The 19,851-nt window shown below is 30.7% G+C and overlaps 1 protein-coding gene across 1 annotated transcript in view; it reads left to right on the plus strand.

The window, feature by feature from the left end:
* The first annotated feature begins 4,011 nt into the window (after positions 1-4,011).
* The window catches only part of LOC108907129 (protein phosphatase PTC7 homolog), a 43,040-nt gene continuing 27,200 nt past the window's right edge, over positions 4,012-19,851 (plus strand). The window contains exons 1-2 of the mRNA XM_018710668.2: positions 4,012-4,417; positions 18,076-18,255. Of these exons, the coding sequence (XP_018566184.1) occupies positions 4,192-4,417; positions 18,076-18,255 (406 nt within the window). The 5' untranslated portion in view covers positions 4,012-4,191. The remainder of the gene's footprint in view (positions 4,418-18,075; positions 18,256-19,851) is intronic.

Consider the following 19,851-nt stretch of genomic DNA (forward strand, 5'->3'; position numbering starts at 1 on the left):
TTTTAAATCGATGTCTCGCAACTAAAAAATTCAATTATCATATTTTCAACTACATTTTATTATTAATTATTGGACTTTTGACATGCCGATAAACAGTTACTTTAAAAAATGATTAATTTATTATGTTTATTTATTTACTATGTTAATTTTCACGACCAAAATTTTTGCATGTTGCACCATGTTGTTGGTATTAATTAAGTATCCAAAAGATTCTTATACTTTTTTTTATAAATAAAAAATAAATTTTAGATAAATATTTTAAAAGTAAACGAAAAAATTAAAATTATAATTATTCACAATTTATGTGAGTAATAATTTTTGAAAGACATTTAGAAATTTATCGTACAACTAAAAATTAATACCAATTTTCAGTTGTTTATTTAAATAATTATTGTTTAAACAATTTTATAATATTTAAACAAACTTACTAGTGTTACCAAAAATTTGAAAAAAACATTAAATTATTGCAATTGTTTATAAGCGTGAAAATTGCGAAAATGTTTAAACAATCACCACGGCTCACCTAATCGTCCGATTTGAATTTTTCAAAAAGCATTTTAAAGCTTGAGAGCTCTTCTTTTTGTGGTGAAATTTTCAAGTATTCAAAGGCTTTAGATTTTTAGAAATTTGATTTTGAAAATTTTTTAATTTAAAAAAAATAAAAAAAATTAAACAATTATTATGTAAAAACTATCGAACCGAATTGGATGAAATTTGGTGTGATGATTCTATGCACTAAGAAGTTTAATTGGGAAAAGTATGAAGATCCTAGGTATTATTCAAGTGTCTGAAAAAAATTGACAAATAAACTAGCATTTTTTGCAATTTTTTAAATGATTTTTCCGATTTTTGCAACAACAATAATTATTTTTTCGAATTGCAACTAACTCTATCTTGTTCAAAATTTAATTACAAAACTTTTTTTCCTCTTCCATTTTTGTCTAAAATGAATAGTTGCTAAGTTGTCGACGAGAAATCCAAGAAAAAAATGAATTTTTTTGCTATTTTTTTATACTTTTTTGCAATAACAATTAAGCCCACGTTTTTTTTTATTTGCATAGAAAAATTATCATTTCTGATGTTATTTAGAAGCCGTTAAAGCAAAAATCTCCGATCATATGCGTTTTACCCAAGTACACCCTTTGTAAGACAGATACCGCCTGGACTAAAAAGTGCATTTCCCCCCCCTATCTTCAATTTCAACCCTCTAATTTAATAGCAGCCCGCGGTTTTTCATTTTCAATGACCCTTGGAACAAGTCATAATTATGATGAAAATCTTTGAACGTCTTATTTCTTTCCTTTTTTGCAAAAAATGAGAATAGAAACGTATAAGAAGGCGAAGAATATCGAAAAATTGGCTAAGTTTGAGCGGCCATATATTAGTCAATTTTCATCCAAAAATAATTTACAACCTCTTATTTTGAAGGAAATTTTATCTACTTTTTTTTATGAAGCAATGCCTATACCTATCTTTACTCAAAAAAAACTAGAGGCAAAAAAGTAAAAAAAATAAAAAAATCGAATTTTGCTTTTTTTTCCAAATTGTTTATTAACGATTTTTTGCATAAAGTTTTACTTTTAAATTTTTTAAATAAGCCACATCGATGGGAAATTCAATTTTCTAAATAATTTTTCCTATGAACTATAGCGAAATTTTGCTTCGTTTTCGAGCTACAACTAAAAAACTGAAAGGGGTGCACCTTCACCGCTATCTCCAATTTACACCCTCTAATTTAATAGCACTCCGCGGTTTTTTCATCTAAAATGACCATTTGAACGATTCATGCAATAAAATTGCTGGAACGTCATAGTTCCTTTAAACCCATTTTTTTTTAATATAATCAATAGCCTAATTTGCATAAGACATATTTGACTGAATCGACTTATTTTGGACACTAGTATCTCCAGCTTCAATATTTCCCAACCTTTAGCACACTCTGTATATATTATCGATTTTCAACAAATTTTTATTATTTTTTTGGGTTTGTAGTCATTATGTTTAAAAAAATTTTATTTTTATCATATTTTCACTTTAATTATACCCCTCGAACTATCCACATTCACGCCATTGCTATTTGGAATAAAATGATTTGTACGTTTTTCTTAAGATGAGGCAATTGATATTTATTCGTACACAAATGTAATCTTTATCCGATTTAAAGATAATTAGGAAAAACTTCTCCAAATTAATAACTTTAACACCTTGTATCGCTAAAACACCTATTATGTTTCCAAAAGGAACTCTACTCGTTATTGTCAAGTATAAACGGGACATCCTGTATATACCACCAGGAACAAAGCCACTTTAATTTGAAATTGACCTGGCTTGTATAACTGGTTGTCTATATAAAAGGTAGGGCGGCGGCGGTCGCTGGTCAAAATAATCAACCTACAATTCAAANAGATTTTCGTTGTTTTTAACATTATAATGATTATAATTCTTATTATTTTTACAACAAATTGGTTCTTTACTTAATAACAAATTATTTCAAAAGTTTTATTTGTTAATAATAAACAAAGATTTTCACAACTTAGTCAAAAAAGTAGAAAATATCAGAAAATCTTTTTTTGCTTTTTTAAAATTGTTTATTAACGATTTTTAGCATAAAATTTTTCTTTTCAATTTTTTAAATAAGCCATTTCGATGGGAAATTCAATTCTCTACAGAATTTTTCCCATGAACTATACCAAAATTTTGCTTCGTTTTCGTGCTATATTTAAAAAACCGCAAAAGTGCAATTTCAACCCTCTAATTTAATAGCACCCCTCGGTTTTTTCATTTTTAATGACCCTTCGAACAAGTCACGTGATCAAAATCCTTGAACGTCTTATTTCCTTCCTTTTTTGCAAAAAATGAGAATTAAAACGTATAAGGATAAACGCGACGAAAAATACTTTAGAACCTATTATTTTGAAGGAAATTTTATCTACTTTTTTTTATAAAGCAATGCCTATACCTATCTTTACTCAAAAAAAAAACTAAAGACAAAAATGTAAAAAAAAATAAAAAAAATCGAATTTTTTGCTTTTTTCAAACTGTTTGTTAACGATTGTTGGCATAAAATATTCCTTTTAAATTTTTTAAATAAGCCATTTCGATGGGAAATTCAATTCTCTCAATAAATTTTCCTATGAACTATAGCGAAATTTTGCTTCGTTTTACAGCTACTATTAAAAAACTGAAAGGGATGCATTTTCACCCCCATCTCCAATTTCCACCCTCTAATTTAATAGCACTCCGCGGTTTTTTCATCTAAAATGACCCATTGAACGATTCATGATTCCTGCAATAAAATTGCTTGAACGTCCTTTTAACCCTATTCATTTGGATATAATTAATAGTCTAATTTGCATAAGGCATATTAGACTCAATTGATTTATTTTGGCCACCAGTATCTCCAGTTTCAAGGTTTCCCAACCTTTCGCAGTCACCTTGTATATATTATCAATTTTCAACAATTTTCACTTTAACTATACCCCTACGGACTATCCACATTCACGCCATTGCTATTTGGAATAAATGATTTGTACGTTTTTCTTAAGATGAGGCAATTGATATTTATTCGTACACAAATGTAATCTTTATCCGATTTAAAAATTATTAGGAAAAACTTCTCCAAATTAATAACTTTAACGTCTTGTATCGCTAAAACACCTATTATATTTCCAAAAGGAACTCTACTCGTTATTGTCAAGTATAAACGGGACACCCTGTATATACCACCAGGAACAAAGCCACTTTAATTTGAAATTGACCTGGCTTGTATAACTGGTTGTCTATATAAAAGGTAGGGCGGCGGCGGTCGCTGGTCAAAATAATCAACCTACAATTCAAAACACCAGGCATAATATTAGTCATGTGATTAACAGATCAGCTGAGTGATATACGTATTCTATTAACAATTGTTATTATTATTATCGTGGTTGGCGTTTTTGGAGATCCCCTGGCCACGTGATTGGATATTATCCTGATTCGATAGCGCGTCGCGAGATGTCGCGGGCGGCGCTGTCATTTTTGTAATGGATCAGTTGGTGGTAAGCTGGTCGCCTTTCATCCGTCTGAGAGACTCGTGCGCTGTGTGAATCGCTGTGGGACAATGACAACGGCCTAAATTTCCGTGTGCTGGTGCCTGCGTAAAAAACTGAGTAAAAATGAGCTTGTGATGTGCTGGTTTATTGGTGTTATATAATGCACTCTCTATTAATCACTGGACGATTGTTATCACGAGCAATTTGGAATGGAATCGCGAACATTTCATCTGCCTCAGACCCGAATATTCAAAGAAAAACTGACCCGTACCTAGTGTCGGCCGTCTGTGGCTTTTCAAAGGAGAGAAAAATCCAAAGACTGATCAAGGGACAGTTCGGCGACGATGCCTGGTTCACTGCGAAATATAAATCCGCTGATGTATTGGGTGAGTGTGGTGGAAACCTAACCTAACCTTTGAACGCTGCATGACGTTCCTTCATATCTTTAAAAACACTTTTGCATAATAATAAGCCTGGCTCGTGCAACACTGAGGTTTCTCTTATTTTTAGACGCCGTTTCGTAACTTTACAGCGACTCATTCATTCTTTTAATGAGGAAAATTCAAACAGCCTTGACATTGAGTTTATTTTTTCAAGGAAACAGCTGCATTTATTTCGATGTGCACAACGTTTGCTTAACACTAAACTGCTTACCCAAATACCCATTTAAGAATGTTTATTTACATACGTTTATTGAATACCCTAAGATTCTTTTCGTGGAAGTTATTTTTTTTATTTCACATTTAAAATTGTATTAATAACTGTGAAAGGATAATAATGTAATAAAAAGTAGGTAACATTAAAAAAGCATGTTTATATTTTTTTATACGCTTACGAAATAGTCAGTTTTTCCTGTAGAGATTAGTTTCCGAGAATTAACAAGAAATTAAATACGCGAATTGTCATGTGATAATAATTCTCGTATATACCTTGTCAATAACCAGAAAAGTAAATAAATATAATTTGCGCTTTACCTAGATATTCGATGTTTGCGGATCAACACAATAATTTGGCCTTGTTCCAGTTTATTCTTTTAATTATTAAATAACTCGAATATAACTGCACAAGGAAGGTTTATTTTTGTAATTATTGTCACCTCAAAAAATAAATAGGTTATGTATTGCATTAGATTAAGGTATATTAACCTCGTATCAAAATTGCGATATCTTGACGTTTTTTTTTTTTACTACAGGTTTATTAGATATAAAATTTCGTTATAATTGAATAGATACAGGATAAATACGTAAAAAAACTGTAAGAGGCTATTCCTTAAACTTCTAACCACGTTATAATCACAAATTTATTTTGGTGCAACAAAATATCTTGTTTTTAGTAATATTTTACCCCAACTCCATTTATTTAATATTTTTCCTTTTTCTTTGCCATTAGAAATCATCCAAATCGAAAATATTATAACTTAAGATTTAAGTCATTTTCTAGAAAACAGCTGAAGGCAAAAATTAATTTTAATGTAACAAAATAGCAACAAAAAGTAACAAAATCTTTAATCTGCTAAGCTAAAAGTGGCCCGATAATTTTATATACGTCTTTTTGGAATACGAGTAGTTCAACACACTCTTTTTACGAAGAAGTCATTAGATGTATTGATGCAGGCGAGTGCCCTGTCGGGATTTTATGTGATCTTAGTAGGGCATTCGACTGCGTTAATCACGATAATTTACTTACCAAACTTTATGATTATGGCATAAGAGGTGTTCCGTTGAACTGGTTACTGTGTTTTTTAAAATTTCGGAAACAATATGTCTCTATACAACACATGAATTCCGATACTNGATAATAATTCTCGTATATACCTTCTCAGTAACCAGAAAAGTAAATAAATATAATTTGCGCTTTACCTAGATATTCGATGTTTGCGGATCAACACAATAATTTGGCCTTGTTCCAGTTTATTCTTTTAATTATTAAATAACTCGAATATAACTGCACAAGGAAGGTTTATTTTTGTAATTATTGTCACCTCAAATAATAAATAGGTTATGTATTGCATTAGATTAAGGTATATTAACCTCGTATCAAAATTGCGATATCTTGACGTTTTTTTTTTTTACTACAGGTTTATTAGATATAAAATTTCGTTATAATTGAATAGATACAGGATAAATACGTAAAAAAACTGTAAGAGGCTATTCCTTAAACTTCTAACCACGTTATAATCACAAATTTATTTTGGTGCAACAAAATGTCTTGTTTTTAGTAATATTTTACCCCAACTCCATTTATTTGATATTTTTCCTTTTTCTTTGCCATTAGAAATCGTCCAAATCGAAAATATTATAATTTAAGTCATTTTCAGTTTAATGTTATACTAAAAAAACGCATGTTCAGTTACAAGTTGTAAGCTTTTGTGAAAGAAAAGTAAATCGTCATTAATGAAATACCTAAATGTCTACTCCTTTTTTAAAAAACGTCATAAAGTTAAACGACCTCAATCAGGGACTAGGAAGCGTGGCATCGATTAGTGATATTCTAAGAATTTGTGCAAAAAATAAATCGCTAGTAGTTTTTTTGACCTAGGAATAACTTCAGTAATAGTTCATTCAAATATAGTCATCTCAAAGATTGGTACAAATATACACTAGTCACAAAAATTAAACAGTAAAAAGAAATCCTAAATTTTCAGGTAATTTTGAAAAGGCTGTAACATTTTTTGATGAAAAAATATGTTTTTTTGCGAAAAAACATTTTCAATTTAAAAAAATAATAAAAGATGCCAAAGTAATCCTTCAATTTTTAGCAAATTGTGACAGTTTCAGTCATTCGGATCACAATGAAAGAAAAATCGGAGCGTTTTGAATTTTTGAAGGTTTCTTTGGGATGTAATTAATTATCGAAGCCAATAAGGTCATTTTTTATATGAATTATGATAACTCGACGACAAGTCATCATGCGGAGCTCTTCAACACCTCAAATTAGAGAGCATTAGTCAAATTAAAAGAGTTGACAGGTGGGATTGTTAAAAAAATTATTGATCCCTTGGACCATTTGAAAGGGAAGCAAATATTTTGAAAAAAAAATCTGCTCAATTTCTTATATTTTTTCAAAGGTGGTCGACGATACAAATTTTTGACTTTCAGATTCTAAAACTAGGAACTTCAAGCTTCAATTTGCTTTTTTGTAATTACTCTACGACCATTTTTCCTCAAGTTTCAGCCAACCAAAAGTTTTTTCTTCCTTAATTTTTTTTTGACTAGTTCATGTTCTCAAAACTGTGTAGATGCGCCAGATTCTACAATTACTTTTTAATAATTTATAACATGGTATAATGTTATGCTATTAATTGGTGTAGGACGATAATTTTATATACTACTTATATGTACTATATCAAAGAAAATACAAGTAACTGCTCAAGTAATTTAAAAATATTGTATTACACTTTGCATTTAAAAATGGTTTAAAGCGATGGTTTAACAAAGTAATTATTAATCTAAGAATTTGTCTTTCGTTACGAGGAAAACAATTGTTAATTATCGCCATTAGCTGAATGAATAACTGTAGCTAATTTAGTTTAAATTTAAAAAGCAATTAAAGTTAAACGACACATATCAGGGACAAGGAAAGTGGTTTTGGAAGGTCGAAATCTGGTATCGTTTTAATAAAAGTTCCCACAATAACATTTAAGATAGGTATACTTATAGATCATTTTTTTCGTNGGGTGAGTTTTTTGCTTCCTAGGTTAAGTTACATTTGTTTTTACTTTAAATATCTGCTATACGTATAGGTGACTATTGTTATACAATTTGTAATTGTCTCAAAACAAAATAAAACATCTAATCTAATCTAATCTAATCAAGGGTTATTTTAGTTATTTTTCAATTTGTGGAGTGTTGTGAGAGTGGGCTGACGTTTTTAAACATTAATAAACTAGTAAAATGGTTCGTTTTTAAAGTAAAATGTTTGATATCTCTTTTCTTCGAACTCCACAAGGTGTTACAGGTAGCAACCGCACTTTCGCCACATCCTGTGGTGTCGAATTTATGGAATTTTCAATGAGAACGACTTCTGGTATTTTTTTTTTAATTAGATTGCCGGAGTTTTATCAATCTGCATTAAATGTCTCCAGATATTTTACTTAGAGGTGATTTTTTTTAATTTAATTTCATTACCATGTCTCTCAAAAACCTTTGATTTGCAAGTTAGCGTTGTTGCCGAGGAACATTGAATAAAAAAAAGTCATCAAAATCAAATTTGGTTGCTAGAAAAGCATAAAAATTATCTGAACTACAGAAACTTCTTCGTCTTGGGAAAGTTTAATGTTATACCAAAAAAACGCATGTTCAGTTACAAGCAAGTTGTAAGCTTTTGCGGAAGAAAAGTAAATCGTCATTAATGAAATACCTAAATGTCTGCACCTTTTTTAAAAAACGTCATAAAGTTAAACGACCTCAGTCAGGGACTAGGAAGCGTGGCATCGATTAGTGATATTCTAAGAATTTGTGCAAAAAATAAATCGCTAGTAGTTTTTTTGACCTAGGAATAACTTCAGTAATAGTTCATTCAAATATAGTCATCTCAAAGATTGGTACAAATATACACTAGTCACAAAAATTAAACAGTAAAAAGAAATCCTAAATTTTCAGGTAATTTTGAAAAGGCTGTAACATTTTTTGATGAAAAAATATGTTTTTTTGCGAAAAAACATTTTCAATTTAAAAAAATAATAAAAGATGCCAAAGTAATCCTTCAATTTTTAGCAAAAGTGACAGTTTCAGTCATTCGGACCACAATGAAAGAAAAATCGTAGCGTTTTGAATTTTTGAAGGTTTCTTTGGGATGTAATTAATTATCGAAGCCAATAAGGTCATTTTTTATATGAATTATGATAACTCGACGACAAGTCATCATGCGGAGCTCTTCAACACCTCAAATTAGAGAGCATTAGTCAAATTAAAAGAGTTGACAGGTGGGATTGTTAAAAAAATTATTGATCCCTTGGACCATTTGAAAGGGAAGCAAATATTTAGAAAAAAAAATCTGCTCAATTTCTTATATTTTTTCAAAGGTCGTCGACGATACAAATTTTTGACTTTCAGATTCTAAAACTAGGAACTTCAAGCTTCAATTTGCTTTTTTGTAATTACTCTACGACCATTTTTCCTCAAGTTTCAGCCAACCAAAAGTTTTTTCTTCCTTAATTTTTTTTTGACTAGTTCATGTTCTCAAAACTGTGTAGATGCGCCAGATTCTACAATTACTTTTTAATAATTTATAACATGGTATAATGTTATGCTATTAATTGGTGTAGGACGATAATTTTATATACTACTTATATGTACTATATCAAAGAAAATACAAGTAACTGCTCAAGTAATTTAAAAATATTGTATTACACTTTGCATTTAAAAATGGTTTAAAGCGATGGTTTAACAAAGTAATTATTAATCTAAGAATTTGTCTTTCGTTACGAGGAAAACAATTGTTAATTATCGCCATTAGCTGAATGAATAACTGTAGCTAATTTAGTTTAAATTTAAAAAGCAATTAAAGTTAAACGACACATATCAGGGACAAGGAAAGTGGTTTTGGAAGGTCGAAATCTGGTATCGTTTTAATAAAAGTTCCCACAATAACATTTAAGATAGGTATACTTATAGATCATTTTTTTCGTTTAGTTTGAACACATGCTTTCTTTTTATCTTTGGTAAAGTTTCCAAATCGATTTAGAGCCAGTTTAAATGTCATTTTCAATACGCAAACAATTTGTATACCTGTTAGTGGTGGTTATATAGGTATAGTCTTTCCGATCTCAATTGAAGAACCAAAAGGTTGGCAGGTTCGGTCGCTGACGCAGCAACTCGGCATTGAAATATTTGAGCAAACGCGGCACAAACACAGCCGCACTGAGCGATCTGGCCATAAATTCAGTTGTCAACAAATGGTCTAGCAGTGCAGTGCAGCAATGCGAAATTCGGTGCGATTCAGTTAATTTTAATTTATTATACGCACCTTCTATTAATTATTCATATTACAATTGCGATGGAGAAATAAGAGGGATATTTTGTTTACTAATATTATTACAAAATGGCATTTTGGAGACCTTTTGAAGCGGAACAAAACGAAATTTACCATCAATATAATAAAATTGTTTGAGGCCATAAATAATTAAAATATGTTGTTGGTCAAATGAACATATAATAGAAATTTTTCTACACATTGTTTACAAATTATTATAATTTTTTACCTTTAGCAGAAAACTTTTTTAGGGACGCCTATGAAACTTATTGGTTATTGCTAGGTTCAACTGATTTCGGAAAGACTATAAAAGGAGCTGTTTTGAATTTTTTTGTGTTATAATCTTTTATATTTGAACAAACATTGACATAATGATGAAGATAAGCATCATTCGCGACAATTGTGACGATGTATTTCGAAAATATGAGGTAATACAAGATTTGGCAACGGGTTCTAGGAATTAGAATTATAATTCAACAAAGTTCAAGTGTTCTCTGATAAAATGTATGTTAAATTTGTTAAATATTTAACGTTTTTTATATGTGTCATTGTTTATCAATTAAAGTATGAAATTTGTAACTGTGCAAGGCAATTTTAAGATTCGAAATGTTTCGTTGTTAACTAGATATATCTTTAATTAATGGAAATAGGACTGTTATTTTTTACAATATAAAGTTGTACGTAGTTTAATGAGAATTTGATGAATCAACGCGATCAACGCACTTATATCGAGAAGTGAAAACTTGGATTTCCCCAGATAAAATTTTTATTTTACTAACTGCATTGTATTATTTATTTGCTTGATATGAATGTTAAACTAGATATGTTCCTAAGTTCAGGGAAACAACAAACATACAAAAAGAACGAAAAATTACCCGTTTTTCGACATATTTTTCCTTGTAACATTGAAAGTAAGCCCTAAATAAAAAAAGCCTTTCTTTATTTTTTGTTTATTTGACGTGTTTCTATAAAGTTACAGCAACTGCGAATCACAAAAGTTGAATTTTGCATTAACAATGGGCGAAAAATAGTAGAAAAATGATTGATTGTTTTGGAGCAATTTTTAAAATAAGTATACAGGGTGTTTCTTAATAACGTGCTAATATTTAAGGAGGTTATTCTTAGGTCCATTTTAAGAAAAAAACTTCATATGAATAAAAGTCTTAACTTTTGACTAAATAATATTGTTAATGTTAATGACTTAAATACATGACAACTAAATTGGGTAGACAACTGTCAAAACTGTTTATGTGTTTGCAAAACAAAATCTGCTTTTTACTTACTAGATCGTTTTTAATTCTTATTAGTACCTAATTTCATAACGGCGTACAAATGAATGAATTTTATTTTTCATTAAACTTTAGCACCATTTAATTCAAAAGTTAAGATTTTTAGGACATATGTTCATATGAAGTTTTTTTCTTAAAATGAACCCAAGAATAACCTCCTTAAATATTAGCACGTTATTAGGAAACACCCTGTATATTTATAAATATTGCTGAAACTTTGTGAACAAATAGTAAAACATACGTCAGATCTACCTTAAAAATTTTGCAACGATCGATATCGTGGTTTTCGATTGGCAGGATTGTTAATTAAGAAAATTTCAAAAAGTTTATCGCGTACCGTGGGTTTAAATTAACGTTTAGAAGAGCACACAATTTTTTAGATACTTGTTGTCATAATAAACAATGATCCATACTAAAAATACCTAATTTTACACTTTTATAACCATTTAGAATTTTTTTTAATTTTTCAACGTTTTACTCTATAAACAATTATTTATTTATTGCCCAGGGAATTTTCTATGCCATCGATAAAATCTTGCACACATAAAAACTACGTCGTAACCCCTTGCTTTTTAGCCAAATACGACAGCATTCTACTGTGTAGATTCATTAAAATCTCGGTTTCACTTAAACATGACATTTTTGCGAGAAAATTATTCACTTTAAATGTATTTTTGCCGTGTGTTGTCAAGATAATGACTATTAAACAAAAGAAAGACGCAGCATTGTTATGGAGTTAGAAGCTTTCAAAGGTAACTTGATGGATTATAAAACTTAATGAACTGAAATATTTTTGTATAATTTATAAGGAAATGATTTTCAAAGTTCAATATCTTGAAAACGGTTAAGTTTAGGTACATAATGAGCTATATGAATTTTGTATTGCAATTTCAAGAATGGAAATATGGAATAATATACAGGGTGTTCCATTAAAGAAAAACCAATGTTTGTGTCTTATGATTTTGATGGCTATTTTTTTTAGGAGATATTCGATCGTTTCCTTACAATCAGCAACCCCGTATGTCAACGAAATCAAGTGTCTTCCTGTTGCATTATATTCTGAAACCTTAAAAGTACCACTAATAAATTTTTTATTTAGTTTCTTATAGAATCATCTGAATCGAACTAACAGCTAACCACAACTAACTGACCTTTAGCTTACTAAGAACCGATGCTTACTTGGAAAATTACAGTAAAATAAGGAACTCGAATTGAAATAAATAGTAGCCTTGGTAATAATGATATTATTACGAGGCTGTGATTGATATAAGTCGTTTGATTGTGAGAATCGATCGACTCAAAACTATTCAGGTCTTTTCGTGGAAAATAACCATAAATATAAATTTTAATGTTAGAACAATGTGAAACGCGATCTATTTTTGGTCTGATATCGTTGGTAAAGGCCTTGGCTTCATCTTTAAATAAAAAGGGATTTTAGTTCGTTAGAGGTCTAGGCTGTGCGTTAAATATTGCCAAAGGTTATTCTGAAATTTTTCGAACAAAGAAAGTAACTGTAACTGTGCGAAACCTCGCCCTTTTAAGTGTCTTTAATTTGTTGCCAAGTCAATAGATTTAACCTTTTGTAGTGAACGGCCGCCAATGCCACATTTTCATTGTCAATTTGTCAGTTGCTTATGAATAAGCAATAACCGCAACCTATTACAATTAATCTGTTATCAGCGTGTGTGGTTATGGCTGCCATAAAAATTGTTTCAATTGTTATGTCATTGTTGTATAGAGGGACCCAAGAAATAGTGCATTTTAAAAAAAGAATGGTGATAAGAATGACGATGATGAACTCTGTTCGTGAAATAAAGCGCAGCTAAAAAATAGTGTTTTTATAATAAGAACGCTTGCCACTAACAAAATTTTAACGTTAAATGTCTGCATATTCATCTGTTTTTCAGCAATGCATTATTAAATTCGTTCATAATCTTCTTGGGAGACCCTGTATATGCCAGTTGAGGCTATAATGTGCACATAACATCAGGTTTCCTTTGGACAACGATTACTGAGAACTGTTTATTACCAGCTGCCAAAAATGTAATCGCTAGTGTGTTGATTTTAAAGCTATTTTCTATTATTCCTGCGAACGCGTTGCAAAGTCCAACGTCGTAGCTGGCCGTGGTAAGGAGTACCGAATTTGCCACGTTATAAAAACTTTCTCGCGCCGATAAAATTCCAATTAATAAATAATTCATACCAGGCAAATCGATCAAAGTGAACGTATTAAGAACTTGCTTATTTCTGAATTAAATAGGTCACATATTTGACGTCAGTTTCAGTAGAGGTTTTGATGAAGTCTTATCTCTCGAGTTCACTTTGAATAATTTTTAAGTTTCCTGTAGTTTCTTTCGATAATATGGTATAAGGGTTCGTTTTTCCTTTCTTTTTTTATTTCCTAAACTGACAGTTGAGCTTGCTATTTTATTATTTCTCTAGGAAAAAACACCAATTTACAATTGCAAGGCCTCTTGACGCCGTTAGGTACATAGATATTTTTTCGGACTTTAGAAAAGAACTGATTTTTCTAGAAAACTGTTAGCGACAAGTATGGACAACCTTATATCAGTGAAAGGGCATTCAATTTTGCATTCACCCATGACAATATGAGCCATTCCATTTTTGAAAAAAAAGTTTTTCAACTCGTAAGATTATTAAATGTAGGTCTCAGTATTTCCAAGTCTGAATAACGTACACGTTTTGCTCAGAGATGACAAGATAGAGTAATTCATGCCAAAACGAAAAGTGAAAACTGCAGGTTTCTAACTCTTTCGGTTTAGACGCTATCTAGCCTCGTTTAGAGAGCTAAAATCGTGATATGTTTAAAAAACAACTGATTATCTCGAAAAGGGTTAGTTAGAAAGTTTTAAACACCATGTATTTAATAAACTCTGCCCAATATTAACCAAGGAATTCAAAAACGCAATAATATACAGGGTGTTCCATTTAAAATAACAAAGTTATGTAGAGGCCACGCGAAATGGAACACCCTGTAAAGCTAAAAATATTTTCTTTACATGGCTCACGTGATTCCAGACAACTTTTATTAAAACCATTTTTTTTTATAAATTTTACAGTTAGACTTCCTCTTAAGCGGAACACCCTGTATTGTATATAAAAAAAAATATATAATCTTCGCGATAATTATAAAAGTAATAATTAATTTAAGTGCCTGTTTTGTAACAAGGCAAGAAAAATACAACTAACCAATGTTTATTATTGCAGGAACGGGGTCATTTAAAATTAGAACAATAAAGATATTTTAAAAATGCCCTGGCAATAACAGCTTTCAAGCTAAGTACGCAATTTTCGCCTTACGAATCTTTTTTTTTATTCTTTCGACTTCATCTATCAAAATAGTAAGTGATGTGTTAGGCGCAAATGTCATCCACAAATCAAACATAAAAAAATAGCGCAATTAGGATAACGCACAACAGATGGTGTTATTTTCCAGCACCAATTTTCAAGGCAGTTATTTTTTTCTCTTCAGCATTTCTTGTTGCTTCTGCTGGTGATAAGAATATATGCATTTTTCTCGGATTTGTCAGCAAATCGCTTTGTTGTTGTGAGGGTATTTGCTATGTCGGTTTCATTTGAGGTTTGATAATAACATGATGACTTGCTTTTGATATCTGGGTTTTTTTGCAACGGGAAGTGGTAGGGGTTATCGTCAAAGGAGAATCCTGTCGGTCTTCGACAAGTACCATATACATGACAGTGTTGTCTTTTAAAATAAGATACGACTATATTAAAATACAGCACAGTAAAATTATCCCATAAGCACCGTAAGATTTCTTTTAAAAGTTAGTTAAAATAACTTTGTTTTTTTTTTAAATTTATATGTGCAAAAGCTGCTGATATTGCGGGAAACAACAACTACTCTATGAACGATATGGCCCAACTAGTATTAATAAATAATTATCCAAAATAAAACCTTAAATCATTCAAAGAAATGTCCTGTATTCTTGCCGTGTATTATCACTCTTGACTAAGACAAAACAAATATTACTGCTGCTGCAAAAAGATGTTTTCTCATTTTACTTGAAATTGTTGTAAATATTAACATAAAAAATTATACATACTTAAACTGTAACCTTCGGGATCACTGTCAAACCACATTTCAAATAATTCCCGGCTATTTCTTTTCTCTTTTGGCATTTTACTTCACTTTTCCCCCAACTAATAGTTGTTAATGTAAATTATGTTACTATTTATAAATAGTTATTTAAATATACACGACTAATAGAATTTACAGTAGACAAAAAATAGTATCGACGCGCCAACAAATACTACAATGTTCCGTAAATAACTGAACAGTTCGAAACGCGAGTCAGCTGTGAAGGCCACCGACCTCGCGCCGGATCTGTTAGACTCTGCACGTGCACTAAGCCTACTGATTAGTATTTGTCAAAGGTGATAATAGAACAGCAAGAATACAGGATATTTCTCTGAATCATCGCATTATTTAACAATTTTAATCAGGTAAATGTTTTTGTATTAATCAGAGGTGTTTTCACTTTTTATTATCTAGATTTCTGATATCGAAGAACATTGTTCGACCTCAATTGATTACATTTTTTTTAAATGTTTTTGAATGTTTGAATTTGCTCAATTTCTTTAAAAAAAATTAGATAAACATTAACTTAAATTCCATTTCTGGCAGCGGACTTTTGAATTTCGGGCCTTTAGTGACATTAATATTTGTAACGAGGCTTCTTGTAACTGTTAACAAACAGAATTGCGCGCGTGTTAAGGTTGCGAAATGCGCCTTAACAAGTATTGTTCAAAATTGAGAATGCACGATATGCTTTCGTATTTTCTTTATACGAATATAATAATTTATCTCTGTATTGTTAAGCCAGACAAAAAAATTAAACGAAAGCTTTGATTGCGGAGACAATGGGTATAAAACGATTTGACGAACGAAATAAAAATGAATTTAGGCACTTATATTAATTTTCGAAACTCTTCATTGACTCGGAGAAAATTGTAAATGTAATTTTTTTTTTAAATTTACGTCACTGGCATGTTTGGAATTTTTTTGTTTTTCATTGCGTGGATATCTCGATGGATATATTTTTATTCAGCATTCAAGGCAAAGCATAACTATTTCTTCCTTAGAAGAACAAGTTTTTTTTCTTAACCCGCCTTCTTGTAGTAAACGTTGAATTCAACAGATCGTTGTGTATTTTGTATTGTATTTTTCAGTGTAAATATTCCCCAAAATTCTACTTATTGTAACTCGTATCCAGTTAAAACCACTTCCAAATATTTAATCTCAAAATCCATTGTTTGGCGTTCTAAAATACTTCTCTAATCCCCAATTTTATTGGAACAAAAAAAAAGAAACGCATATCCTAGTGATAAAAACGGTTTTAGCTCGAGATTTTTTCGTCTCTTGTTGATCTCTCGCGTGCCAAATGATAATTATAACATCACCTCATGATTTAAATCACTCATTTTTTATGGATATAATAAATGTATTTATCAAATTTTTATGTAATTATGAGCTTTAAATAATTGACTATTGTGAGCAATAAAAATATTATTAATTTGGACAGGGTCAATAAACGTTACATTTGTTGTGTTTACCTTGGGGAAGTTTGTTGTGTCAATAGTTATTTGTATTTACTTGCCTAATATTTATTGATTGATTGTGGTTAGAATAAAAACAAGTCAAAGTCAAAATAAATGTTTAGTTTACTCATATTCTTAATTTCCCTAGATCTAAGGCGAATTTGTTGTATATGCAACGTTGCTGAATAACAGAACCGTCTTTCCCTTTGTCTATATCGACAGAATCAATTCAGTAAACGATATAAATGTTATTTATATGGCTGTTGAAAGTAAATATTGAATTTTTCACATTTTTTGAAAAGTTTCCTGTGCTAAATTGTTGGAAGTGGCAATATTACTCAATTACGAACCCAATTCTTATTTCCTTTTGAGAATTTTCCCTTAATGTCACGCTAAATTATTAGACGTGGCAACATGGCTCGATTACGAATTCAATTCTTATTCCCTTTTGTGGATTTTCCCTAAATGTCACGCCAAATTATTAGACGTGGCGACATTGCTCGTTTATTCTTATTTTGTTTTCGCTAAATTTAGTGCTAAATTGTTAAATATTTCATTACAGAATCCGCGGTTTTGCGTTTTTAAACCTGATCTCCAATTTTATTGGAACAAAATGAAAAAACGCATGTCCTAGCTATAAAAACGGTTTCAGTTGGGATTTTTCATCTCTTGTTGATCTCTTACGTGCCAAATGGTAATATTAACACCATGTCGGGTTCTAAATCATTCATTTTGGAAAGAAATCGGTGGTATTTACTCGAGGTGTTTATTTTTGATAGAACAAGTGTATTTATCAAAGTTTATGTAATTATGAACTTTAAATAACTGATTATTGCGAACGATAGAAATGTTATTCATTTAGCCAGGGTCAATAAACATTACACTTTTGTCATGCTTGTGAGAAATTTGTTTTGTCAACAGTTTTTTTTTTCTACTTGCCTAATATTTAATCATTGATTATGGTTAGAATGAACAGTAGAGATAAATATGTAGCTGATTTATTTTTGCTTTGAGTTTTCTCACATCCTCGATTTCTGCAAATCTAAGGCAAATGTCACAACGTTGCACGATCAGTAAAAGACAGGAACGTTTTTCCTTTTGAAAATTTTCCCTAAATCCAGTGCCCAATTAGACGTGGCAACATCGCAAGAGTGCGATGAGTCGCGGCAATTAGTGTAATGTGTTTTTCGTTTGTTTCGCAGGCGTGGCCGACGGCGTGGGAGGTTGGAGGGCTTACGGCATCGACCCGGGGGAGTTTTCCCTACACCTGATGAAGACCTGCGAGCGGTTGGTCAAGTTGGGACGATTCACGCCGACCAACCCGTCGGATCTTCTAGCCAAAAGTTACTACGAGCTGCTACACCATAAGAAAGCTATTCTAGGTGAGTGAAAGGGGTCTTCTTTGACTACATAGATCGTAATTTCTGTGTCTGTAGTGTGAAATTAGAGCAAAGTCATAATAATGTGACTTTCTTCACAGAGTTGCCAAGTTGTGTAAAATTTCCGTAGTTCTTAAGAAATTTTGATAAACTTTATTTTAGGTAGAATAAGTGAATTTTTATATTTGTTCGGGGGCCGTCTTTGATCTTTGAAAATATAAGTTTATTTTTTCAATTCGTCGTCAAACCTGTTTTTTTAAATCTTTTTTGTCAAATATCACTTATGTTGATTCGTATAAATTTTTATTCGTAATATAACATTAGAAATTTAGCAATGAAGACACACAAACACACCTTAACTTCACTTAACAGTAAAATAAATACACTTACGCTATACTTTAGCAACGCTAAATTTTATTATAATAAAAATACCACCACACTACAAATTCTATTTCCACTCAAGTTTAGCGTAGCGCCATGTTGTCATATCACATCAGGTGTATTGATGTTATATAGTTCACCTAAACTAGGTCATTTTTCACAGGGCATTGACACTGAAATTGACAAACTAAACACAATGCTTTAAAAGAAATTGTAACAAATAAATTTTCACTTAATTTAAAATGTATTATCTAATTCAATTAAATTCATATTTTTCTATCCTATAAAATTAAGTTAATTTTCAATTTATTTGAAGGACTGTCCATTTAGATCATAAACTGAAAACCCTGCGCGCGAGATCTTTGGCTTGAACGTTTCTTTTTTTCTTAAATTACTGTAAAAATAAGCTCTATTTAATGCAAAAAGAGCGAATACCCGAGCGGCTTTTGCCTGACCTTGGGACAATTTATTTATAACGCTGTTTTGCACATCCTACTTTATTAGTGGTCAATCGAATCTGCCTTTGGCACATAAGGTGGTCATTGTATGGACCGTTTCTTCCATAAATTTCATCAATATCCATTGATTTTTGCAATAATAATGCGCAATTTTCGAAAACTGATTTTTCCGCGTTCGACCTTTATTTTACACTTAACAAATTGGTGAAATATGACTTTAGATACCTTAAATTGTAGGTAATTTAATTGCCTACAACATAAAATAACTGATTCTCCGATTGGTCGTCTAGATTTTCATGGGTAGTAAAAAATGCCAACTTAGCATCACTTCCTTCGAGTTAGTTTTTTGATATTATCATTCTACATACCTTTCACTGTCATAAAATGCAGTAAAATGTCTACTAATAATTTTTTCACGTTCAAACTCTGATTTGACTATTTCGGCTACATTTCTGTTTATAATATTCATTCATAGATATTTATCAGTAATACCAAAGTGAAAAAATGATAACTTCCTTACTGGGAACTTCAGAAATAAGAACTTCTGTCAGCAGTGCCAACAACGGCCAATAATACCGGCTGATCTCGTTGTATCGACAATTCGTGCCCTGAAATTGTTTCTCTATTTGAATCATAGAATCATTGCTAGTAAGGCAATTCCAATGTACAAATTTTCACAAACTTCGTCGTCATATATTTTGTACCTCTTTTTTAATAGAAAATCAAAAATTGACGAAGTATGCGTTTGATATTATCATTC

The sequence above is a fragment of the Anoplophora glabripennis genome, unplaced genomic scaffold, assembly GCF_000390285.2.
Source record: "Anoplophora glabripennis isolate ALB-LARVAE unplaced genomic scaffold, Agla_2.0 scaffold282, whole genome shotgun sequence".
In the NCBI taxonomy this organism is placed as follows: Eukaryota; Metazoa; Arthropoda; class Insecta; order Coleoptera; family Cerambycidae; genus Anoplophora; species Anoplophora glabripennis.